This window comes from Solea solea, chromosome 11 (assembly GCF_958295425.1).
Source record: "Solea solea chromosome 11, fSolSol10.1, whole genome shotgun sequence".
Taxonomy (NCBI): Eukaryota; Metazoa; Chordata; class Actinopteri; order Pleuronectiformes; family Soleidae; genus Solea; species Solea solea.
Genome location: NC_081144.1, coordinates 7,133,548 through 7,154,075, shown reverse-complemented (window position 1 = coordinate 7,154,075; position 20,528 = coordinate 7,133,548). Strand labels below are relative to the sequence as shown.

The 20,528-nt window shown below is 41.7% G+C and overlaps 1 protein-coding gene across 4 annotated transcripts; it reads left to right on the top strand.

The window, feature by feature from the left end:
- The first annotated feature begins 81 nt into the window (after positions 1-81).
- On the top strand, positions 82-19,933 carry LOC131468809 (protein phosphatase 1 regulatory subunit 12B). 4 transcript variants are annotated; one of them, XM_058643430.1, is made up of 12 exons: positions 82-143; positions 1,942-2,032; positions 2,126-2,326; positions 2,414-2,528; positions 2,770-2,900; positions 10,999-11,015; positions 11,133-11,262; positions 13,192-13,296; positions 13,444-13,494; positions 13,617-13,667; positions 14,399-14,458; positions 19,063-19,933. In XM_058643430.1, exons 1-11 carry the CDS (start codon positions 124-126, stop codon positions 14,435-14,437), a joined length of 951 nt encoding a protein of 316 aa, XP_058499413.1. In that variant the 5' UTR covers positions 82-123; the 3' UTR covers positions 14,438-14,458; positions 19,063-19,933. The 4 variants fall into 4 exon arrangements, with proteins under 4 accessions (XP_058499413.1, XP_058499412.1, XP_058499410.1 ...); XM_058643429.1 differs by having other exon boundaries at positions 14,396-14,458; XM_058643427.1 differs by lacking the exon at positions 14,399-14,458 and adding an exon at positions 16,625-16,890 and having other exon boundaries at positions 19,063-19,150.
- Positions 19,934-20,528: the final 595 nt, after the last annotated feature.

Here is a 20,528-nt window from a genome sequence, read left to right as displayed (position 1 = left end):
TCCCTCTCCCTCTCTTCCTCTCTCTCTCTCCCCCCCCTCTCTCTCACTGAGTCATTTTCATCAGCCTCTCCCACTCCACCATCACTGCTGCAGTGTCTCAGTCTCTGACCTTCCTCAGGAACCATGCAAGCATTTGTTCCCAGGTAAGGTTCACACAGACCGGAACGCTTACTTACACACTTTTTCATTCTCTTAAATTTCAGTCTTGATAATCAAATGTTTTGGGAAAGATCCACGTCCTTGTGTTTGTTGCCGGGTGTGGAGTGAGTGAGCTCAGCCACTGCTGCAGGCCTTGCTGAACTATAAATGAGTTTGTTACCATTGGGACTGAGATAACGTCTTTGATCTCTTTGCTGAGCTTTTTTATTTACATTAGTAATTATAGGCTGGGGGCTGTTGTTACTAAAAATTTATTTTAGCTTATCAATTATTTTTGTCATGAGGCCTAAGAAGAAGAGCAGTTTAAAAAAACTAAACAGGGCCTGCAGGTTCTGTTATTTAAGTCAGGGTGGATAATGAATCTGCAGCTTCTAACTTGTTTTAGTGCACGATACATTTTTGGTATCGATTTATAGAGCGAGTGATGAGCACCATATCCTTTATGGACTGTGAATTATATGCTTTGTGGAGCAGAGGCAGCCGATCGTGCCACGGAGCAGTCCACCGACTCTGAGTCAGGATTCAGGGTGACTCTACAACTGAGAGATCAATAGCAGTAAAAAAGCGTAGCAGAGCTCTGGGTAAAACACGAGCCTCCCCACTGGTGCTGACTCAGCTATTTCTGTTGATGTAGCCACTGGCGGAAATTGCACTCGGGTCTTAAAGTCACAGTGAAAATGCCTTTTCAAGGCATCTTTTCTCAGTTTAATTAAGATTTTGTTTTACTAGGTCACGGATAAAGGAATGCTTTATTCCCAATAAAGCACATTTTTTTCCCCTTTAACCCTTAGTGCTCACGCGGCACAGAGCCATGCTGCAAGTGCATCCATGGTAAATTGCCATGGGAATAATACACAACTCCTTATATGGACATCCTGTGGGTTGTGCGTTTATAGGTCACATATTCAGGCTTTAAATTTATTTTTTTTCCCGCTTAAGTCAAAGTTATGATTCATTTTATATCACATTTTTGAGTAGTGATATAAAGTAGCGATAATTGTGCAGAATTCACAAAACAGACCGTTTACCTTCTGTTTTTCTTCATAAAAACGAGCCAAGTGTACTTTAAACTTCGTGTTTAAATTGTCGCTGAAAATGAAAAGAAGGCACTGTATATTGCACATTCTTATAGCCTCTGTATATACTGTACAGTTAAACATAGTAATGGAAAAAAGCAGCTGAAATGCTCTGTGTTCTAAGGGTTCATTTAATTAAATTTCATTTAATTTGTTGTCTTTTGTTCAGCGAGGCTGGTTTAATAAATATACAAAGTCAGTAACTGTCTGAAAAAACAGCAAAAACAAATATTATTTATTATTTTATTATTTTTATTTTTATTTTAAAAATGTATTTATCATTTATTGTTTTATGCCAACTGTGACAGGTATTCTCCCTGGTTCTCTAAAGCAGAGGAACCCAATTTCTTCTCAGCCATGGACAAAATATAAAGTATGAACTAGTTCAGATTACAACATGGTAATTGATTTAATATTCAGTGTGCTCTGAAGGCTTTTGTAAGGAAGCAAATAAATAAATAAAAGCCTATATATACAATAGATCATAATCATTTTAATGGATGACTCTGGAAACATCTCACAGACCCCCATGTGCTATGAATTGAGATCCACTGCTGTACCTGTTTTGTATCTTCATGGATCATTTTAATAAGTGCTCACTGAATAAATATCTTTGCTATGATTTCCTGTTTCTCTGCCTGGAATCATTTGCAGTTGTAAACAACAGTGTTTTGGGTTTTTTGTTGCTGTTTTTGCACTGAACCAGGCTGTATCTGACTCCGGTCAGGGATGAAGAAGCAGAGTCTCAGAGAAAAGCAAAGTCTCGTCATGCCAGACAGACCCGCAGGTCAACACAGGTTAACAAAAAAACAAAAACACCAACAACAATTCAGGTGTATTATCACTGTGTGTTACCGTTGATATGAAGGTTGTATGACAATGTCCTGCAGGGTGTGACTCTGTCGGACCTAAAAGAGGCTCAGAAGACCAAGAGCTTTCCTCCTCAGGACAGACAGACGGAGGGAGCAGGCACAGCAGACGACAGGTCCTGTCTGAGGAAAGGCTGCACAGATGAGAGGAGAGTCACAGCCACGCGGACAGATTCCACGGAAACAGCAGGGATGAGTCCAAAATGGAGCAAACTGGACGAGGTGAACAAGACAGAAATAAATTCAGGTTCTTTCGCAGGACAAGTTTCTAACTTTAACATGATTTATTTTCTCCTCACACACACACAGCAGGGAAACATTGAAGCCAGGCTAGAAACCCTCACTGAGTGTCCAACACCAAATATTTCATATCTTTCTGTTGCTGAATCCTGTGGCCTTCTCCACTGCAACACTTCATTCAGAGGTCAGAGAACGAATCTATCTATCTATCTATCTATCTATCTATCTATCTATCTATCTATCTATCTATCTATCTATCTGATGATGACTGGGAGCCAGACCACAGACACACTGATGTGTCATTCCCAGTTCAAAGTCACATGTCTAGGCAGTCATTTCACAGAAAATATCACTAGAACTGTATTCATATTTGTAAAAAGTAAAGTAAAAAAACCAAACACACTTGGTTTATTGTCTGCGTGCAGTTGCTGAAAGATGGTGGCGAGATGAAAATCAGAATCTTGTGGACGACGCAGCACAGACGGGCTTCAGTGAACGGCCGCACCAGAGACGACGCTGCCCTGATGGCGAAGGTCCAGACTTTGACATGACAGAGGTATGTGAGGTATAACTCTGAGTAGCAATCACACATGACGACAGACAGAAAACAAACAAACAACTTTTCTGCCACTAGATGGAGCTACAGGACTTTCTGTGCAATGTATTTATCATGCACTGGCCCAAAATAGCTGTGAATATGTATGCATATGCATAATATGCATTAATATGTGAAGTAAAAGTGAGGAAAACGACATGTAGAGCACAGTGAAGCACAAACGCTGAATAATAACCTGACACCACAGTAATTATTACACTATTCCATTCAAATCCATATTCATCAGCACCACTGTTTCATACTCATTTACACAAAGGCTTCATCAAGACTTCAACGGCAACACGGCTCCGATGTCTGACGCAACATTTACAGATAAAGTGCAACCAGAGATTAAAGCAGGACTTGGTGTGTTGGTTTATACCTAAACCCCCCCCCTCCCCTACTCCCCCAACCCAACCCAAGTCTCACACACACACACATACACATGTACCCTCTCTCCCCACCCACTCCCTCTAAGTCGCTTTGCTTCTTCACATCACATGGCTGAGGTGTCTCAGCATTCCATCCCATATTGGGCAAAACTGAGACTGCACGCTCTCTCTGTGAAGCACAGGATTCAGAAGAAGGCTTGACTTTCATTTCTCTTATTACTGTTTCCTTCCACCTGTGGGGCTGAAAGCCAGACTCTCCCCCATCATCATCATCATCATCTCTTCTTCCTCCTGGGTCAAACCTGCCAGTTACTATATTGTGTGTTTAATCTGTATTTCCGACCAAGAAAACGTGAACATTTTACAAAAAAATAAACCCAAATCACAGTGAATGATAGAGAGAAAAGACAAAGGATAACTTTTAAAAGTGTTGTGAATTATGAATTGAATAGGATTTCCTATCTGTGTGTTCTGATCAGAGGTCCAGCTGTCCCCCCGGGGTGGAATCTGCTCGTAACACGAGAGTCTCTTTGCCTTAGCGAGTGGACTAAATCTGTCTGTGATAATCATACCGAGCAGCGAGGTTTCATTAGAAGCATGACAGGCTGCCCATCTCCACAGCCGACCTCTGTGTGACTCCATGATGATCTGCACAGACTTTCCACATTTCAGCAGCAGAGAGGACAGGCAGGTGCAGAGCAAGTTGACACAGAGATTCTGGTTTTTTTGGGGGGGGGACGAAATTAACAGAGAAAGCTGGACGTTTTACTTTTGATGCACTATTTCTATCACTTTAGATCACACTGGTGATGCTCCCCTCCTCTCAAATCGATTGTTTTCTAAAAAGCTCGGAGGGTAAAATGGAAAAGTCCAGAAACTATAAGACTGAGGATCGGACTGGGAGTTCCAGCTCCATCTGAGATCAACGCTGAATAAAAGTCTCCATCCACGTTGCCAATATTTGTTCACTGCCACCAAGTCATTCCCTCTGCAGATGCTCGCTGAAGATGAACTGTATTTGCAGTCATCACCTTAGAATGAAAAGCTCTCATTATTCTCATTACTTATTGTCAAATAATCCAGTCGTGCCTTTTCTATCTTTCCTCTGCCTGATTGTCTGCTTGTATTTCTTTCTGTGCAAACTCACTTTTTATCGGTTTGCCCTGAGCGGGGGTGAGTGAGAGTTGAGGAACATCTACTGTAGGTGCTGCAAACCTCACTATAAAAGGAAGGAAGGTAACACTGAGCCGGGAGCCTGGTTTGGTGCAGAGAGTATGGAGGAGAACAGTTTTAGGGAGGTGCAGGTTCTTTAAAGGAGCAGACTGACATTTGGTCATGTGCATTTATTTGCTTTCCTGTACAAAGAGTGATAAACTTTATTCATCGTGAATATGATGTTACAGCTGCATGGTTTTGAAGGTGAAGTAAGAAAAGAAAGATGATTTTGAGCTTTATCTAAATCTATTCACAGTAGTGATGGTGCTTATGACTCTGAAGGGAGTCCGATTTTATGGCTTCATTCCATTTCACTGTTTGTTGTTTTTGTGTTGGACTGAACGACTGGGTTTCTTGAGCGGTAGAATTCACTTTGCTGTTGCAGTTGCTGTTGCAGTTGCCACGTCTGTCTTGACACGAACAAATCATGACATCACTTCCTGTGTGCAGTGCCGAAAAGTCGCAGTACTGAGAAACACAGAGAGAGCTGGTCTTGTGTGTAGCTGATAGACTTAATCAGCATTGTGTGAAGTCATTCAATAATGGTTTGAATGTAGTTAATATTTCTGGCAGAGATGATGGATGGATGGATGGATGGGTGGACGGATGGATGCATGGAGATAGCATGGGCCAAGTCGTCCCTCCGTTAACACCATGTAGCACTCATATCGTCCCCTCCATCACTCACTTGACACTTGGTGATTGTTGATGGCTTCTCAGTGAATGCTCTCTGTTGACCCTCCAGAACACAAACTGCTGCTGCTCCACCCCCCTCACCCTCATCCTCACCCTCACCCTCACCCTCTCCCACCCTTATCCCTGTCCACATCAGTGGACAATTTTAGCTTTCAATGTCGAGTCTGGCCATTGCAGAGCCTCTGGCAGGCGTCCACAGAAAGCTGCCAAAGCTGAAGAGCTGGAGCAGGGAGAAGCAAAGGGGGACTGGGAGGGTGACTGAGCATTGAAAAAGAAGAAGGGGAGAGAGAGAGAGAGAGAGAGAGTGGGAGAGAGAGAGAGAGAAAGCAAGAGGGGGAGGGAGATGGAGAGAGCGTGTATAACTTTGGGGAAGCAGAAGAAGAGGCAGCACAGGAGGCAAAGTTTTCTCTGTCGACTGCTTTGTTTTGGACTTATTTTGACATTTAAACCAAAGACCTGAGTGAAGACAGTTTGATTGCTTTTTCTTGCTCAAGGCTTATTTCTGTGTGGTCAACATTTTGCATTTTTATATGATTATTTCTTCACTGTCTTCAGCTTGGAAGAAGGCGTGATTGCACACACACACACACACACACACACACACACACCTGTTGTTGCTGAGGATTTCCCGGGAGCGCAGTCATGGGCATCTGCGTCACCGTTGCTTGAGGGCATCTGCAGTGTGTGCGTCTGTGCAGTAGTTCTCAGGAGGAGGCCCGGCTGACTCTTACAGTAGACACTGACCTGCATGTTCACTGTAGAGGAGGGAGATGTCGTCCTACTACTCACGCAACAAGGACCTGACTCGCACCAGGAGGTCGCTGACAGACTCTCCACCCTCCTCTCCTTCCCCTACAGACAAAAACGTCAGAGTAAGACCAGACATTTCTTTTGATTGTAAACGTCAGAGTGTCCAAACAGCATGGATGTGACCAATTATACATTTGTGTTGTTAAAGATGTTCAAATTATTCTAATTTTAGTTGTAGTAGTATGTTAATCCACTCTTGAGGAAACCCAAAGAAAGCGTTTCATTTCCCACTGGTGACTTTTCTGTAAAGAATAATTTTAAGAGCACATGCATGAACCTAATTTTCAGTAGTATTACACAAAACTAAACACACCAATCATTTGATAGATTAGATAGGAAGGAATAGATAGGAAAAAGATATTCTTTTTCATTAACTTCTTTTTTAATATGCCTAAATATGGCAGATTTACTGATAGGAGATTATTATCAATTGTATCCCCCAGTGAAATGTGTATTTTCAACCATTTGTTTTGTACCACTTGTTATTTCAGAGACTGATGTTTTTTTAAAAAAAAGTTTTTAGAGGTTTTTGCTCTAAATCACTGCGACTCTGACTAAAGAGATTTTATTTTTCCATCAAAACATTCCTCTTGTAATTTCCTGTTATGTTTATTTGTTCCTGGAGTAAGTGGCTTATTCTCACGGGTGTTGTTTGACTGTTGTGTTTATATCAGAGCTGGACATGGTTAGACAGGAGCAGTTAAAGGGACAGACAGTTAGAAGTGCACGGACAACACACACACACACACACACACGCACACAGTGCTGTCTGTGTCTGTGGTCAAAATGTCAGCCTAATCTGAAATAGCAAAGTTTTCATGGGAGAGATAATGAAATGCAGAGGCGGTAGAATCAGTATTTTTAGCCCGTGTCTCCTGGTTTTGATGAGAACCTGGTCTCCTTCAGTGAAATACACAATGTGTGGAACAGCTGTGAGCAGCAGGAAGAGGCATAAACATGAACACATTTTCATTACTGGATGACATTTATCGTTAGGCAAATATGAGCAGAAGTGGGAAAGTGGCTAAATATTGCTACTTCAAATTGGAGACATGTGTACTTGACCTTTTTTTTTTTTCCTTCTCCATTTTATGCTTCTTTATAATTCTACATTCAAAGGGGAATGTCTGTACCTGAGACTACATTTATTGTACAGCTTATTATAAAACACGTTAGATGAAAAAAAAACCCATTACAATCGTAATATAACACAGCGGTTCCAACATCACTGGCTTCAGTTCAGATGTAAGTTGTTAGCATTTCCCCCAATTACACTTCTCAGCTCGCATTTTAAATAACTGCCGAGGCCAAAATAAACACAGTTATGCAATGCCGCATGTCATTAAAACAAAAAAGAATAGCAGCAAGGACTGGAGAACAGTTTGTGTCTGTAATCTACAGAGAAAACAGATTTTCCTGCTGTCGACACACAGTCAGTTCAGTCAGTGCAGACAGAATGTGACACAGAAGAGTGAGACGGAGGGTGATGATGATGACTTCACTGGCTTTTTTTGAAAAACTGCTGTTAACACTTCATATCATTCACAGCTCCGAGCAGTGAGCTCATGCAGGCGGCGTGCGTGTGTGAACCTCTGACCATCTCCCTCCCCCCTCCGTGCACAATATTGGCCCTGGCAGACTATAAAACTGGACACAGTGGTGTTTGCAGAGCCCCCGTGGTCCAAGAGTGCACCCGTCTCTCTGATGTTGTCGTCCCCCCCCCCCCTTTTTTTGTCTGCCTCACATTGTTTACTGCAAAACATGTGCCACTTCTGAGTTTTTCCTAACAAGTGAATCAGATCAGTGCAGCTGCCATCAGAAAAAAAATCAAACTATGTTTCAGGCTCTGGCTTCAGTCCAATGTCTGCTGGGATTGAATTAGTTAAGAAACTAATTTCATACATTTTCTAATCCTTTAGTGTGAAATAGATTTCTGCATCAGAACTAGTAATCTTAATAGTGCTGGTTCAAATCCCTCAAAGCAGGCATTACTGTATGGTAATTTATTCATGAAAGCTACAGGCTCAAAATAATAAAAACATTTTTATAGAGAATCTGATAGAAGACTGGAGTGAGTGAGAGCTTGTCTCAGCTCCATCCTTGGACCTTCTTCATCTGAGATCACAGAGGTCTGTTTTTTTTCCTGGACAGCTCTGCTTAAGCACATGACCACATAAGGACAAGCAGCAAAGCCTCAGTTATGTAAACACTTGCTGAGGAATAGCTCCTTTGACGCTCTGTGAAATATCCCCCTGACTCGAACTCGCTGATTGTGAGCACAGGAATGGCCGGTCCTCTCCGAACATAAATTGTCCTCCCGCAAATGCACACACATCTGGTCCTTTTCTCAAACAGCTCGGACTGCACAAGATGTTTACTGTGACGCGATTTAAAACCGAGTTGTTTAGGACCCAGTTTCCCAAAAGAGACACCAACTCCAAATCTCAGAAGTTAAAGGGGTAAAGGTTAAGAAACAGCAGCAGCTATTCCAAAAATACCATGTCTGTCGTTATAATATGACCCCCATCCCTCTCTCTCACTCTGTGTCTGACTTTCTTTCCTAGTAATAGAAAGCACAACCAGTCATTGTCCACACATGTGCCACGTCTATCACCTGCTGGCACTGAGCTTTCTGTTGGTTCACTTTTGTTCAGAGCAGAAACAGGTCTGGCGAGAGTGTGATAAGAGACAGAGATATTTCAAAAGGGAGGAGGAGGAGGGGGAGGGGACCGGACATCAAATCAAAGCCACCAAGCGTCACAGTTCACTTCACTGAGTCACACAATTATTTGTGTTTCAACGGTCAAACGTTGATCATCCTAGTGTTTGACACTCTTCTGTTTAGGGTCCAGGGTAGAGTTAGACCAATGAAGTCTGTTCACTGGTCAGTAGAGAATCACCACTTGCAGAAAAACAGAAAAATTGTGGGGGGTTTTCCACGTTTTCCCTGCAGCCTCATGCCAGGAAGAAGGAATAGAGAGTGGCGAATGTCCTCCATTGTTGCTCTGTTGTTTACTGTGTCACATTCCTCGTCTTTGTGAAATTTACTGGAGAACTAAACGGTGTCACGCTGCTTTGGCCTCACACTGTTTATGTGACTGACGCAGCGACGTAAATATTTAGGCAACTTGCATGTATCTGGCCTGCACACCACGTGGTGGAAACACAAGCCAGATCAAGGTGTACCATTCCAAGCCTCACCACAGCCAGCTGGACGACTGGACAATAATGTTTGACCTGACCTAACCTAACCTTTCTTCCCCTAAAGCAGGGGACCCACTGTCCTGCATGATTTAGATCACACCTGATTAAAAAAGAAAAGAAAAGGGGGGGGTTATGAGGCTTTTGCAGAGCTTGTTGACGAGCTGACCATGTGAATCAGGTGTGTCGGAGCAGTGAAACATCTAACACATGCAGGGCAGTGGATTGAGAAACACTGCCCTAAAGCACACGTGCACCTCATGGTTCACACATTGCTTCTCAGAGTCTGGCACAAAGTTAATAGCATGGGGCCTCTTTTAGTTTAGTTTAGTTTCTGACTATAGTGTTGTTGCAATCTCCGGTGCATAGTCGATCATAAAAGCTGAGGGTGTTTTCGTATTGTTGCTATATGGACTTACGAAATCAGCCATTCCACAGGGTGGAGATTTTCACAATGCACGTCCTGTTCACACAGTTTATGATGAGCTCATTTGCATCAGGGAGACAGTAGACACATTAACACCAGATTTGTTTAACGAAAGACTCATCTTAGATCCAGTGTTGGGATATATTGTTTATATATATATATATATATATATATATATATATATATATACATATATATACATATATATACATATATATACATATATATATATATATTTAGAAGTTTGCTCGTTTTTCTGGCAGAAATTTAATATACTACCAATATGTTTGAATAGTGTATAATCACTTTAAATTACGGTTTTCATAGACTCTCTCCTTTGCAGCAAGAGGCAAGAATAACATGCAGGTCTTCCTGCATGGAGTTTGCATGTTCTCCCCCGTGTGGGTGTGGGTTTTTCTCCCGGTTCTCCGGTTTCCTCCCACAGTCTGAAAACATGCAGATTTGGGAAATAGGCAAATTTGACTTGAAATTGAGCGTGACAGTGTCTCTATGTGGCCCTGTGGTGGACTGGCGACCTGTGTACCTTACGTACTAGGATAAAGTGGTAGAAGATAGATAGATGGATTTCATAGTCTTTTATATGTACTTTAGGCAAATAAATGATAAATGATGTTCTTCCTGGTATGCAAAGTAGTCCCATGATGTGCTTGGGAAAGGGAGGGGTGATTGGAAGAGTCCTTTGTTTGTTACAGTGTCACATTAAAAGGTCAGTATTTCTTACACACTGGACCTTTAAGGAATGTGAACAATGAAAAAAGACACGGTTAGAGAAATTACATAGAGCTAGTGTGAATGTAGCTCAGCGTCCAAACCTGAGGGTAAACAAATACAGTATGTGATCACCGCAGGCAGCTTGGCAGCCCCGTACACAGAGGCAGACACAGCAGAAACCTGCCAGGACAGTCTGCTATCAGCTTGCATGCAGAGGTCAGCCATGCACTCGTCATGCTGCAGATACTTTGCTCCTGATGTCATGATGTCATCTTTCTGCCGCAGTTCAGATTAACTGGGCTCAGTGGGGAACTTTGACCCACGTGACCCCTGTCACTGCAGCAGCAGGGTGAATTGTATCTCACTTCTGTGTGCACTCAGGCCTCTGAACACACTGCGATAATTCACTTTGGAAGTTGGGTTTTTGTTCTTCGTTGTCTTGAAACGGGAAATAAATTCAGTCCAGCCTTTGTTTGGTTTTATCAAACAAATATATCAGAATCTATTTTCAGCAGGGCAGCTTGCAGACAGTGTTCCGACTCTGTAGTGATCAAGCTCATGTGGCTTTTTTCTCTTTGTGTTTCAGCATGACAGACTGTCAAGGTAAGATTTGTATGCTTTGTTTTTTTGCACTGTACTGAAATACTGAAGTAAAGAAACACATGTCCTGAATCAAGTAGAGCTACAGTATCTTCTGAGTGTGACCTGTGTCGCCTCCAGATATGACTCCAGTGGAGAGAGTGCCACAGAAAAGCCACTGGGCCGCACCAGCTCTTACACACGAAGAGAGACAAGACTGGCCTCGCTCAATAAACAGGAACAAGACTCTGCCACCAAAGACTACAAGAAGGTTGGAACCATTCATTCACTTTAAACAAGCAAAACTCCAGTGAGTGTCAAACCAGCAGTAATGCTTAAAGTTTGACTTTAGGGTCACCATACAGATTTATATATGCATACATGGTGTTATGGGGCAATAAAGCTAAGTACCCAGTGGACAGAACACAAACGGGGTGACGGATCAGGTTTAAAGAGTTGATGCACTGCACTTTGGTCCACCTGTGTTAAAAATCCATCCATCCATCCATCTTCTACCACTTTATCCTCCACATGAGGGTTGCGGGGTACAACCTGGACTGGTCGCCATTCCATCACAGAGCCACATAGAGACAACCATCCACACTTATTCTCACATCTACGGTGAATTACGAGTGTCCAATTTGCCTAATCCCCAAATCTGCATGTTTTTGGACTGTGGGGGGAAACCAGAGAAAACCTGGTTTTAAAATGTGCTTATGAAAAAAAGATTGGAGAAAAAAATGAGTGCTGTCAAGAGATTAAAAAAATGAGCAATTAATTAATTGTGATCTGTAATTAATTCATTAATCTCTTTTTTTAATCGCACCTAAAAATTACTTAGAAAAGCCCTCAACTTGAGGTATTTCATTTAAATATACATGTCAAAATGTAAATGTCCAGTTCAATTGGGTGGAGAACTCTCACCTCCTCCTCATCCTGCCCTCCAAACACAATGACAGCCAGTGTCCACTTCAGGGTGCGACTAGCCATTGTTTTCCAACCCCAACAACTCAAGCACAAGAAGTCCAACACATAAAAACAGATTTTATAAAAAAAAGCAACTCACATACAGAAACCGTGAAGTTAGAGATTAAAAATTAGATTAACGCGATTAAAAAACATAACATGCTAAATACGACTGTAATTAATTAATTCATTGCAATGAATTGCGATAATTTGACACCCCTAGAACAAATTAAGAGTAACTAAATCTCCTTTAAGAGCAGGGGAGGATTGAGTCTTGATGAGAAGATGAGCTGCTGGTGAGGTGTTAAGGAGGGACTTCAGACCACGCCCACTGAGCAGACACTCACGTATAGAATGTTCCCCAAGGGCAAGCAGATGAAGTTTTAACTGTACTTAAACTGAAAGGGTGTGCATATATACAATCGTTTTTGTTGACTTAAATCTGAACTTTTAAAAAAATGCTATTCCCTAAAGCTGCAGTCAGTGACATCGGCTTTCCGCTAACTTCCTGTCCATTGCTGACCCATTTTCTTCCCTATGTCACCTCATCATATAGAGCTATTAAGGTCCAATGTGTAGAAATTAGTGTCATCTAATGGTGAGACTGCAGATTGTAGCAAACGGAGGACTCTTCCGCTCATCCCGCCTTTTCCTAAAATGCTTCTGGGAACTACAGCGCTTTGGCATAACAGAAATCAAGGAAAATATTCTTTGTTTGTATCGTTAGCTTCCACTTCAAAAAGCAAAATGCGTGCTTTGGCTGGTTTATCCAACCAGGCTGCTGTAGAAACAAGATGGTTCTCCATATGGCCCTCGCCTGAAGTAGAATTAGAATCAGTTATTTTTGTACACACACCAATTAGTGATAGTGAATTTGACCTCTGCATTTAACCCATCCTCATTACACACCAGTTATAAATAGCAGTAAACACACACACACAATGTGGGATAGGGTGCCTTACTCAGGGCCCCCCTAGCCCTTGACCTGTCCCAGGATTTCAACTGGCAACCCTGCAGTTACAAGCCCAGTTCCTTTCCCAAGTACTGATAAATTCTTATATAGGCTATGGAAACCAAAGCGATTATAGACTCAAACAAACAAACCTATGAGTAATATATTGAATTTCTGCCACTGAACCCTTCAAACTGTGACATACTGGAACTTTATCATGTAAGTTAACTCAAGTATTTCACTAACCGCAGCTTTTTATCCCTTCATTTTCTTCTGTTTCAGATGTACGCTGACGCTTTGCACGAGAATGAGAGGCTGAAGTCCAGGTTGCAGGACAGCAAACAGGAACTGGTTAAGATTCGTACCCAGCTGGAGAAAGTCACTCAGGTACAGTGGCTGCTCATTCATTTGTTCCCCCCCTCTGTTGCACCATTGTCATTTTCCAAAGTGGGTGCTCAAGAAAGGTCACGACTTAATAGTTAATGGACTCCAGCTCAAAAAATATTCTAATAACAGCATCGTTCTACTCTGTAGAGACACGACAGGTTATCAGAGAAGTCATCAGTACTTGAATCAGAGAAAAGGGTAAGTGTCTTTTTGGCATTTGAATCCCGCGTTTCTCGGTCCTGTTCTTTATAATTTAGTTTAATTGTAGAGTAACAGACGTTCGTAGATATGAATTCAGGTGTTTCTTTTGTTATTTACAGGAAAAAAGAGTTCTGGAGAAAAGAGTGTCAGACATGGAAGAGGAGATAAAGGTCAGTAAATGCAAAAAAAGAATAATAATAATACGTCTACTTCCCTTGTGTTGAAATGGCATCTTCTTTTGTCGTATACATTTTTCTTCCAATAACAACAACACTAATATTCCTTAAGCACACACCTCCAGCCAATCTCCTTATAGTCTAAGTGGAGCAGAGAAAGTGTTTTTACAAGAGAAAAGCGACACGTTTATTCTCTCCAGGGCCACACTTACACAGACACAGTGGGTTCAGAGTCAAGGAGAAAGGAAGGTTAATGCTTTTAGGGCCATTACCCACAGTGCTCTGCTGTGGCTGCTTCCTACCAGGCTGAGGAGGAGCTTCCACTACTGCTCCCCTGCTCCACTTATCCCACTGTTGGGGTGAACACTGTGACCTAGTTCCAGCTAAATACCAAACTCCTGTCCAAAAACCAAAAGACCTGCTTTTGTGAGACATTCCTGCGCCACACTGTGTTTTCTCCTTCACAAAGAGACGTGGGAAATGGCAGCAGAGAGTGATTTCAGGCCTGAATAGACACACTCCCAATAAAACACACTCTTACAGTTTGATTGTTAAGGCAAAACATTGTTATATTTGTCTCAGGAGAGGTCAAATCTTGGCTCCAGTGTAAGGCAGCATAGCATACAGACACCGAGGAGCACATGATGAAATGGGACAGACACATACAGCAGTGTGATGTGCAGATGTTTGACCCCCCCGTGTTGTTGTCGTGGTTCCTTCAGCAGGACGCCCCACTGCGGTTCCGCTGTGGGTACCAGCCCTGAGGGCAGGCTGGGGTGGGGACGGTGAGTGGTAGTCGCTGTATCACCTTCACGTGATTCTCTTCTGTCAGAGACTTGGGCATGTTTACACGCGTGGGACACACACGTGCATCACGTCATAGGGAGACACAGACACACAGATCCGTAATGAAACAGGTCAGGGAGACGGCACCGATCACTAAGTCACTCCTTCTTCTTCTTCTTCTTCTTCTTCTTCTGCTTTAGCAAGCCACCGATTCTCAACAAAATGTCCACATGTTATTTTTAGATTGAATCCCTCACCTGCTATCTCATGACACCTGGTGGAAAGGAAATATAGCAGCAACATAGCAGATATGGACGTGTTGTTTTTGTCCTCTAAGGGCAAACTGAATGGCAGCTGCTCTCATTGTAACACCATATTGTCTGTGTGTGTGTGTTACAACTGCTATGTTTCTCATGTAGCTGTTACACGAGCACGTCTTCCTCTCTGGTTTGCTTGTGGTCACTTTTCTGTCAGTAGGAGGTGCTTCTTCTTCTTCTTCTTCTTCTTCTTCAGGTCTGAACCTGCAGGTGCAGTAGCAGGCAGGCCCCATGGTTAAGATCAGTGTTTCACAGCAGTTGCACAGTGTGTCCTTTTCTTCACGTTCAAATATTCACGAGCGTATAGAGTCTTAAATGTCTCGGCGCAAAGATGATTTACTACCCGCTGCTCCCGAAGCCTAATCAATAGCAAGTATGTAGAGACGTCTCCAGCACGCGAGTGTGCACTGGTCACCATGTGCTCTCCCTCTGTTTCTCTCCTCATTCTGTTCTTTCCTCTTGCCAAGGGCATCACTCCATAATACACTGTGCTGCACTGAGAGAACTTTGAGAATGTGTTCTGGTGTATGAAAAAGCTAGATGTCTATGTTTGTGTCTATCTCTCTCTGTGTATGTGTGTGTGTTTTTTTACTTTAAGGACGTCCTCTGATATAAACACTGACTTTTTCCAGGACCAGTAGTCCTCATGGGACCAAAGCCTGGACTTAATGAGGCTTAATGAACCTTATTTCTGGGGCTGTGGTTAAAGTTAGGATGTGAATTGTCGTTGGGTTAAAATCATCATTACAGATTAAGCAGTTATGGTTACGTTTAGGGATGTCTTTGGTCAGGCTGTCAGTATGAATGGAAGTCAATGCAGCATCCTGAGAAGAATAGCTATGGAAACATGTGTGTGTGTGTACCTGGTATTCCTTATGTTGTGGGAATCTGTTTACACAGGGGACTTGTCTTCCTTATGGGGACAATTTAAGATAAAGACACGTTAGGGTCAGGGTTAGGGTCAGGCCAGTAGTAACTATATGGTTAAGTGTAGAGTAAGTCTCCAGGAAATTAATGCAAGTCAATGCAATGTCCTCTGAAGTCATGGAAACCAGTGTGTGTGTGCGTGTGTGTGTGTGAGAGAGAATGTCTTTATTAGGTCATAAGGAAAAAGTTTGGTTGAAAACCATCTCATACATTTGAGCAGGTCCTCACATTTGGCTCTCTTTGATTTTATGGTTATGGTTTGGATTAAGGTTAGATTAGGGTCAGGTCTGGGATTAGGGAATTTAGTTGAGCCAGTTAAGGTAAGGGTAAGAGGGCTAGGAAGGGAATTGGGTGTGCTCACAACTGTAGAGAGACAAGCGTCTGTGTGTGTGTGTTCCGTGGTTTCCTCTCAGGAATGGTGTCAAACCACAGTGCAACCACTGGGGTTTACCTCATAAATCAGAACAAGAGGAGTCTGGCTGAGGGAAGAGAGAGAGAGAGAGAGAGTGTGTGTGTGTGTGTGTTGGATCCTTTCCATCCCTCCCTTTGATTTTTAACTGGCCAGGCTCCTGTGCAAAGTGTAAAATAGTTTTATGGGTATTTGAATTCCCTCTTCTTTCCAAAGGCATATAACAACATGCCAGCACCTCACCACTCTCCACACAGTTGAGTTACAAAGAGCTCGTGGAGAGAGCTGGTTCCATGATGTGTTTTGTTTGCTGTTTGTCCTCGAATCTGTTTGTTCGCTCAAATTTCATGAATTATTTATGTCTTTGATAAAGTCCGTCAGATCCACAGTTCTTTCTTCCTTCCCTGTCCCTGTGCACATTCTCTACAACACTCTCTTTGCACATGGCCTGCTTCCCTGCATGCTCTCTCTGTGTCTGCCCCCTCTCTGTATCTCTCTCCTCCTCTGTGCAGGCTGTCCCTGCTCTGGCTCAGGTCCAGACCCTGCGGAGGGTGAACGAGTGTCTCCTGGCTGAGAATAGAGCCATGCTGCGTGTCCTTGCCCGCCTCTCTGAGAGGGCCTCCATGCCGGAGACAGAGGACCTCTGATCCTCCGGGGTCACCCGTCCTCCTTTTTCCTTTTTTCGCCCTCCCTTCCTCAGCCACATAACTTCTACACTCCTCTCTCCTCCTGGTGCCGCTACTGTGCCCTCGTCCTCTGCTGTGTCCCTCTCAGGCAGGTCCTGCACTTCCCTATCTTCACTCCCCCCCAAGACTGCAATGCAACTTCCTTCACACTCTTTATTTTAACCATTTTTAACCCTCTCGTATAAGACATCTCTGATCATTCTTATTATTTATATTATTATTTTTTAAATTGCATTTATGTTGCATGAGACTTCACATGACACAATCACTGCACAAGGAATCTTATGCATGTATTCCACCTTATTACTGGAGAAAAGATTATGGGTGGATCTTCCGGAGGCAGAAGTAGTAGCAGCAGCAGCAGCAGCAGCTTGGCTTCAGGATCGCGCTGTTCCTGCAGTACTGGAGCATCCTGCAGTTTGTAAATCACCCAAGGTTGAGACTAAAACCCAGGCTTGGTGATGTGGGACACTAAGGCTGTGACGTGGTTCTATATCTGCCCTTAAATAATTGAGAGCACCTCTTTTAACAAAAGGAATGAACTTATTGCTCTGTAAATTCATATATGCAGAGTTTTTCAGTTCATAGCTTCAGCGTCTGTAGCGATGGACTTCATTCTTTACATTTATTATTATTATTTGGGAAATACAGTGATATTTACACACAGCAAAAGCAGTCTAGCAGCGTTAAAGAGACTTTGAAAGAGTTTTATGTTAGCAATTAAATTAAATTAAATTAAATTAAATTAAATTAAATTAAATTAAATTAAATTAAATTTAATTTAATTTAATTTAATTTAATTTAAAACAAATCCTGATTGTATCTCATCCTAATCACATATGGTATCAATTTGACTTTTAGTGTTAACTTTACACTTGGAAAAAGGAAGCAATGAATGATCAATGATGTTCCCAAATTAGCTTCCAGTTACCAAGGAAAACGCTTGTTCTGCTTCAGCGACAGGACACGCCCATAATTCATGCAAAGTATCGAGGGCCATATATGAATAAGGTGGATAGTGGTCACTGATATTGAAACTGTGAAATATGCAGTGTGTAATATGCCGTGTAATCGGTGCAAAGCCAAGAAAAAGCCACTAAATGTGTGAAATGACTCTTGAAAAAGTCCTGAGCCTCTGACCAAACACTAGACAGAGACGTGGCGGATGTTATTCCTGTGTTGGTTCATGAATCATATCAGGGAATTAAATAACAATTAAAGTATGTTACTTTGAAGGGATATGCTGCTGTTTTGGTAATACAAGCATTCACTTACTTGAAGGACTCTTTGCTTAACATGAAGCCTGCAAGCATGAGAGAACTCATGTGGCTCAACATATATCTTCATATATTGTCATAATACAGGTACCTGAGGGCCCAAAAGCAGAGCTTGAAACTAAAGGTTATCTTTAATTATCAATAATAACAACAACCAAACAACTTACTTACTTAAAGGCAGACCACAGGAGACCAAAATCCAAGAGAACAGAGAACTGAGTGAGTGTCCAAACCAAAGCAGACTGGGTTCACAGGGACTAAATACATGAGGAGAATGGAGCACAGGTGAAACACATCAGGGAGGGGCCGACAATCAACAATCACAGAAGCAGGAAGAAGGAAGTCAATCAAGCTGTATCCCTGTTTATTTACCAAAAAAAAACCAGATCCAAAATGTCTTTTATTCCACTTGTGTGATGTTATCGTCAGTGTGTGGAAATGCTTTGAGAAAAAATAATGTGCTCATAAAAACCCATGACAGACCATGTCAACAGATAGATCATTTCTGTCAGTTTTGCTGAGCTAAATTAATATTATGATTATATTCATAGTGTGATATATGTTCAACATGTACAAACAGTTTAACATCTCACTTTAGTGCAGTTTGTCACATCAGAGGTTCAAACTTTGACAAAGGGTGTTGATATTTTTAGCCGTTGCTCCTCATGAGAGCCGTGACCTAGATTTAGTAAAGCTGACCCTGTCAGTTTGTCTCTTCTCCTGACTTCATCCTCTCCATCCACACGGATCATATACTGTCACAATCACTCCTCACTGCATGATCCAGTGCCACAAAACAAAGCATGTCCTCATTGTCCTCTAACTCTTCTTAGATATGACTTTAAGTCCAGCGTTAGGGGTGACCGCAGTTATTTGACCACTAATGGCACCGCTGAATTGTGTCGTCGTACGTGACGCTTTAAAAATAACAATATAGTTGAATTATAGTCCAGTAACTGTGATGTTTCTTTCCCTCTGCTGTCCCAGATCTTAACAGAGCTCAAGTCAGACAACCAGAGGCTGAAGGATGAGAACGGGGCGCTCATTCGAGTCATCAGCAAACTGTCCAAATGAAAAAAGATTATCTGAAGCTCCGTGGACACAGTTTAAATATCCCTGACATCCAAAGTTGTGCCTCCTCTCTGGTGAGAAATAACTGGTGCAGAATCAAAAACAGAGTTTTACATGAGTTTCCGTGACTGTTTCCACTTAAATGGGTTTCTGTTATTTTTTTAATACAAAGTATTTTACACTAATCAAATAGGGACCAGTTGTAAATCCAGGGGTTTGCATGAAGATACTGCGTCTGATATTATTATCCACTTAATCTCTCTGAGAAGTTTGTTACTTTACAAAAAAAAGAGAGAAAGTATTTTAATGATCTAATTCATGAATGGAAAGAAATTGATTACTACTGAAATGTTCAGCGACAGAAGTGTATGTTACTGCTGTGCCATAAAAATAAAAAAAAAATGGATTAGTTTCACATTGTAAAGTGAAAAGTTTGGACAGTAGGACAATAAAAAATGTCAAAAAACCTTTCTGGATTAGCTATATATGTGTTTTATTGTTAAAACATAAAACATTTCATTTCATAATCCATATATTGTTATAAATCATGTTTGAATGAGGAACTTAAGTTCTATGTTGTTGTAATGTGATACTGGTGTGGTTTTATATTACTCTTGTGTTGCAGCACTGCTCTGCTCTGCTATGCTGTGTTTGGGTTTGAAAACATGGCATCATTAAAGGCTCCAAAATTGGTTTCGATTAATTAATTAAAATGAATTTTCCATTCAGGATTTAAAACCAGACTCAGGTAAAATGAAACCCTGCAAACGATCTGTTCTAAAGAAAGGAGTGAAACACCAGGCAGAGAAAAGATAGATTGCTTTTAGACAACTGAGTTGTTTTTTTAAAAAAAGAAATAGTCTGACAATCACTTTTTATCATTTCTGTCCTTTTCAAGGGAGTCTTTGTATTTAAATAATTTTGTAGTACTTTAAAGAAATGTCCCTAAAAATCCAGGTTCTGGGTAAAAGCACTTTTGATCTTTAATCACACAGGCATCACTTGCAGCACAGTATCCGCTTCAGAGTGGTTTCCTTTATTTTGCTGTTCTGCATTTTTTAATTTTTTAAAAGCACATCTTTGAAACGGCAGAATGGCGAGACGTAACAGAGAAACTGTGTTTGTGGCAAAGATCATGTTCTATCTTGTGTTTGAGAGATATTTATTTATTTATTTGTGCATATTCTTGCACGAGGCGATGGAACAAAAATCAGCCACTGGCGTTAAAATCCAGAGTTTGAGGAATTATGTGGCATATGAGTCAAATTACTTAGTCCTACTTTCATCATAACGTTCAGCTGCTTTTCTGGATCATTTAAGAGGCTACATTCATATCACTGTGTTACAGCAATAAACATATGAAAAAGACCACTGTTTTATAG

Excerpts from the sequence above, each read along its gene's own strand:
- LOC131468809 (XM_058643427.1), top strand. The coding sequence starts at position 124 with ATGCAAGCATTTGTTCCCAG. Across the intron at positions 144-1,941 it reads ATGCAAGCATTTGTTCCCAG|GCTGTATCTGACTCCGGTCA; the intron begins GTAAGGTTCACA and ends GCACTGAACCAG. Across the intron at positions 2,033-2,125 it reads AGACCCGCAGGTCAACACAG|GGTGTGACTCTGTCGGACCT; the intron begins GTTAACAAAAAA and ends AATGTCCTGCAG.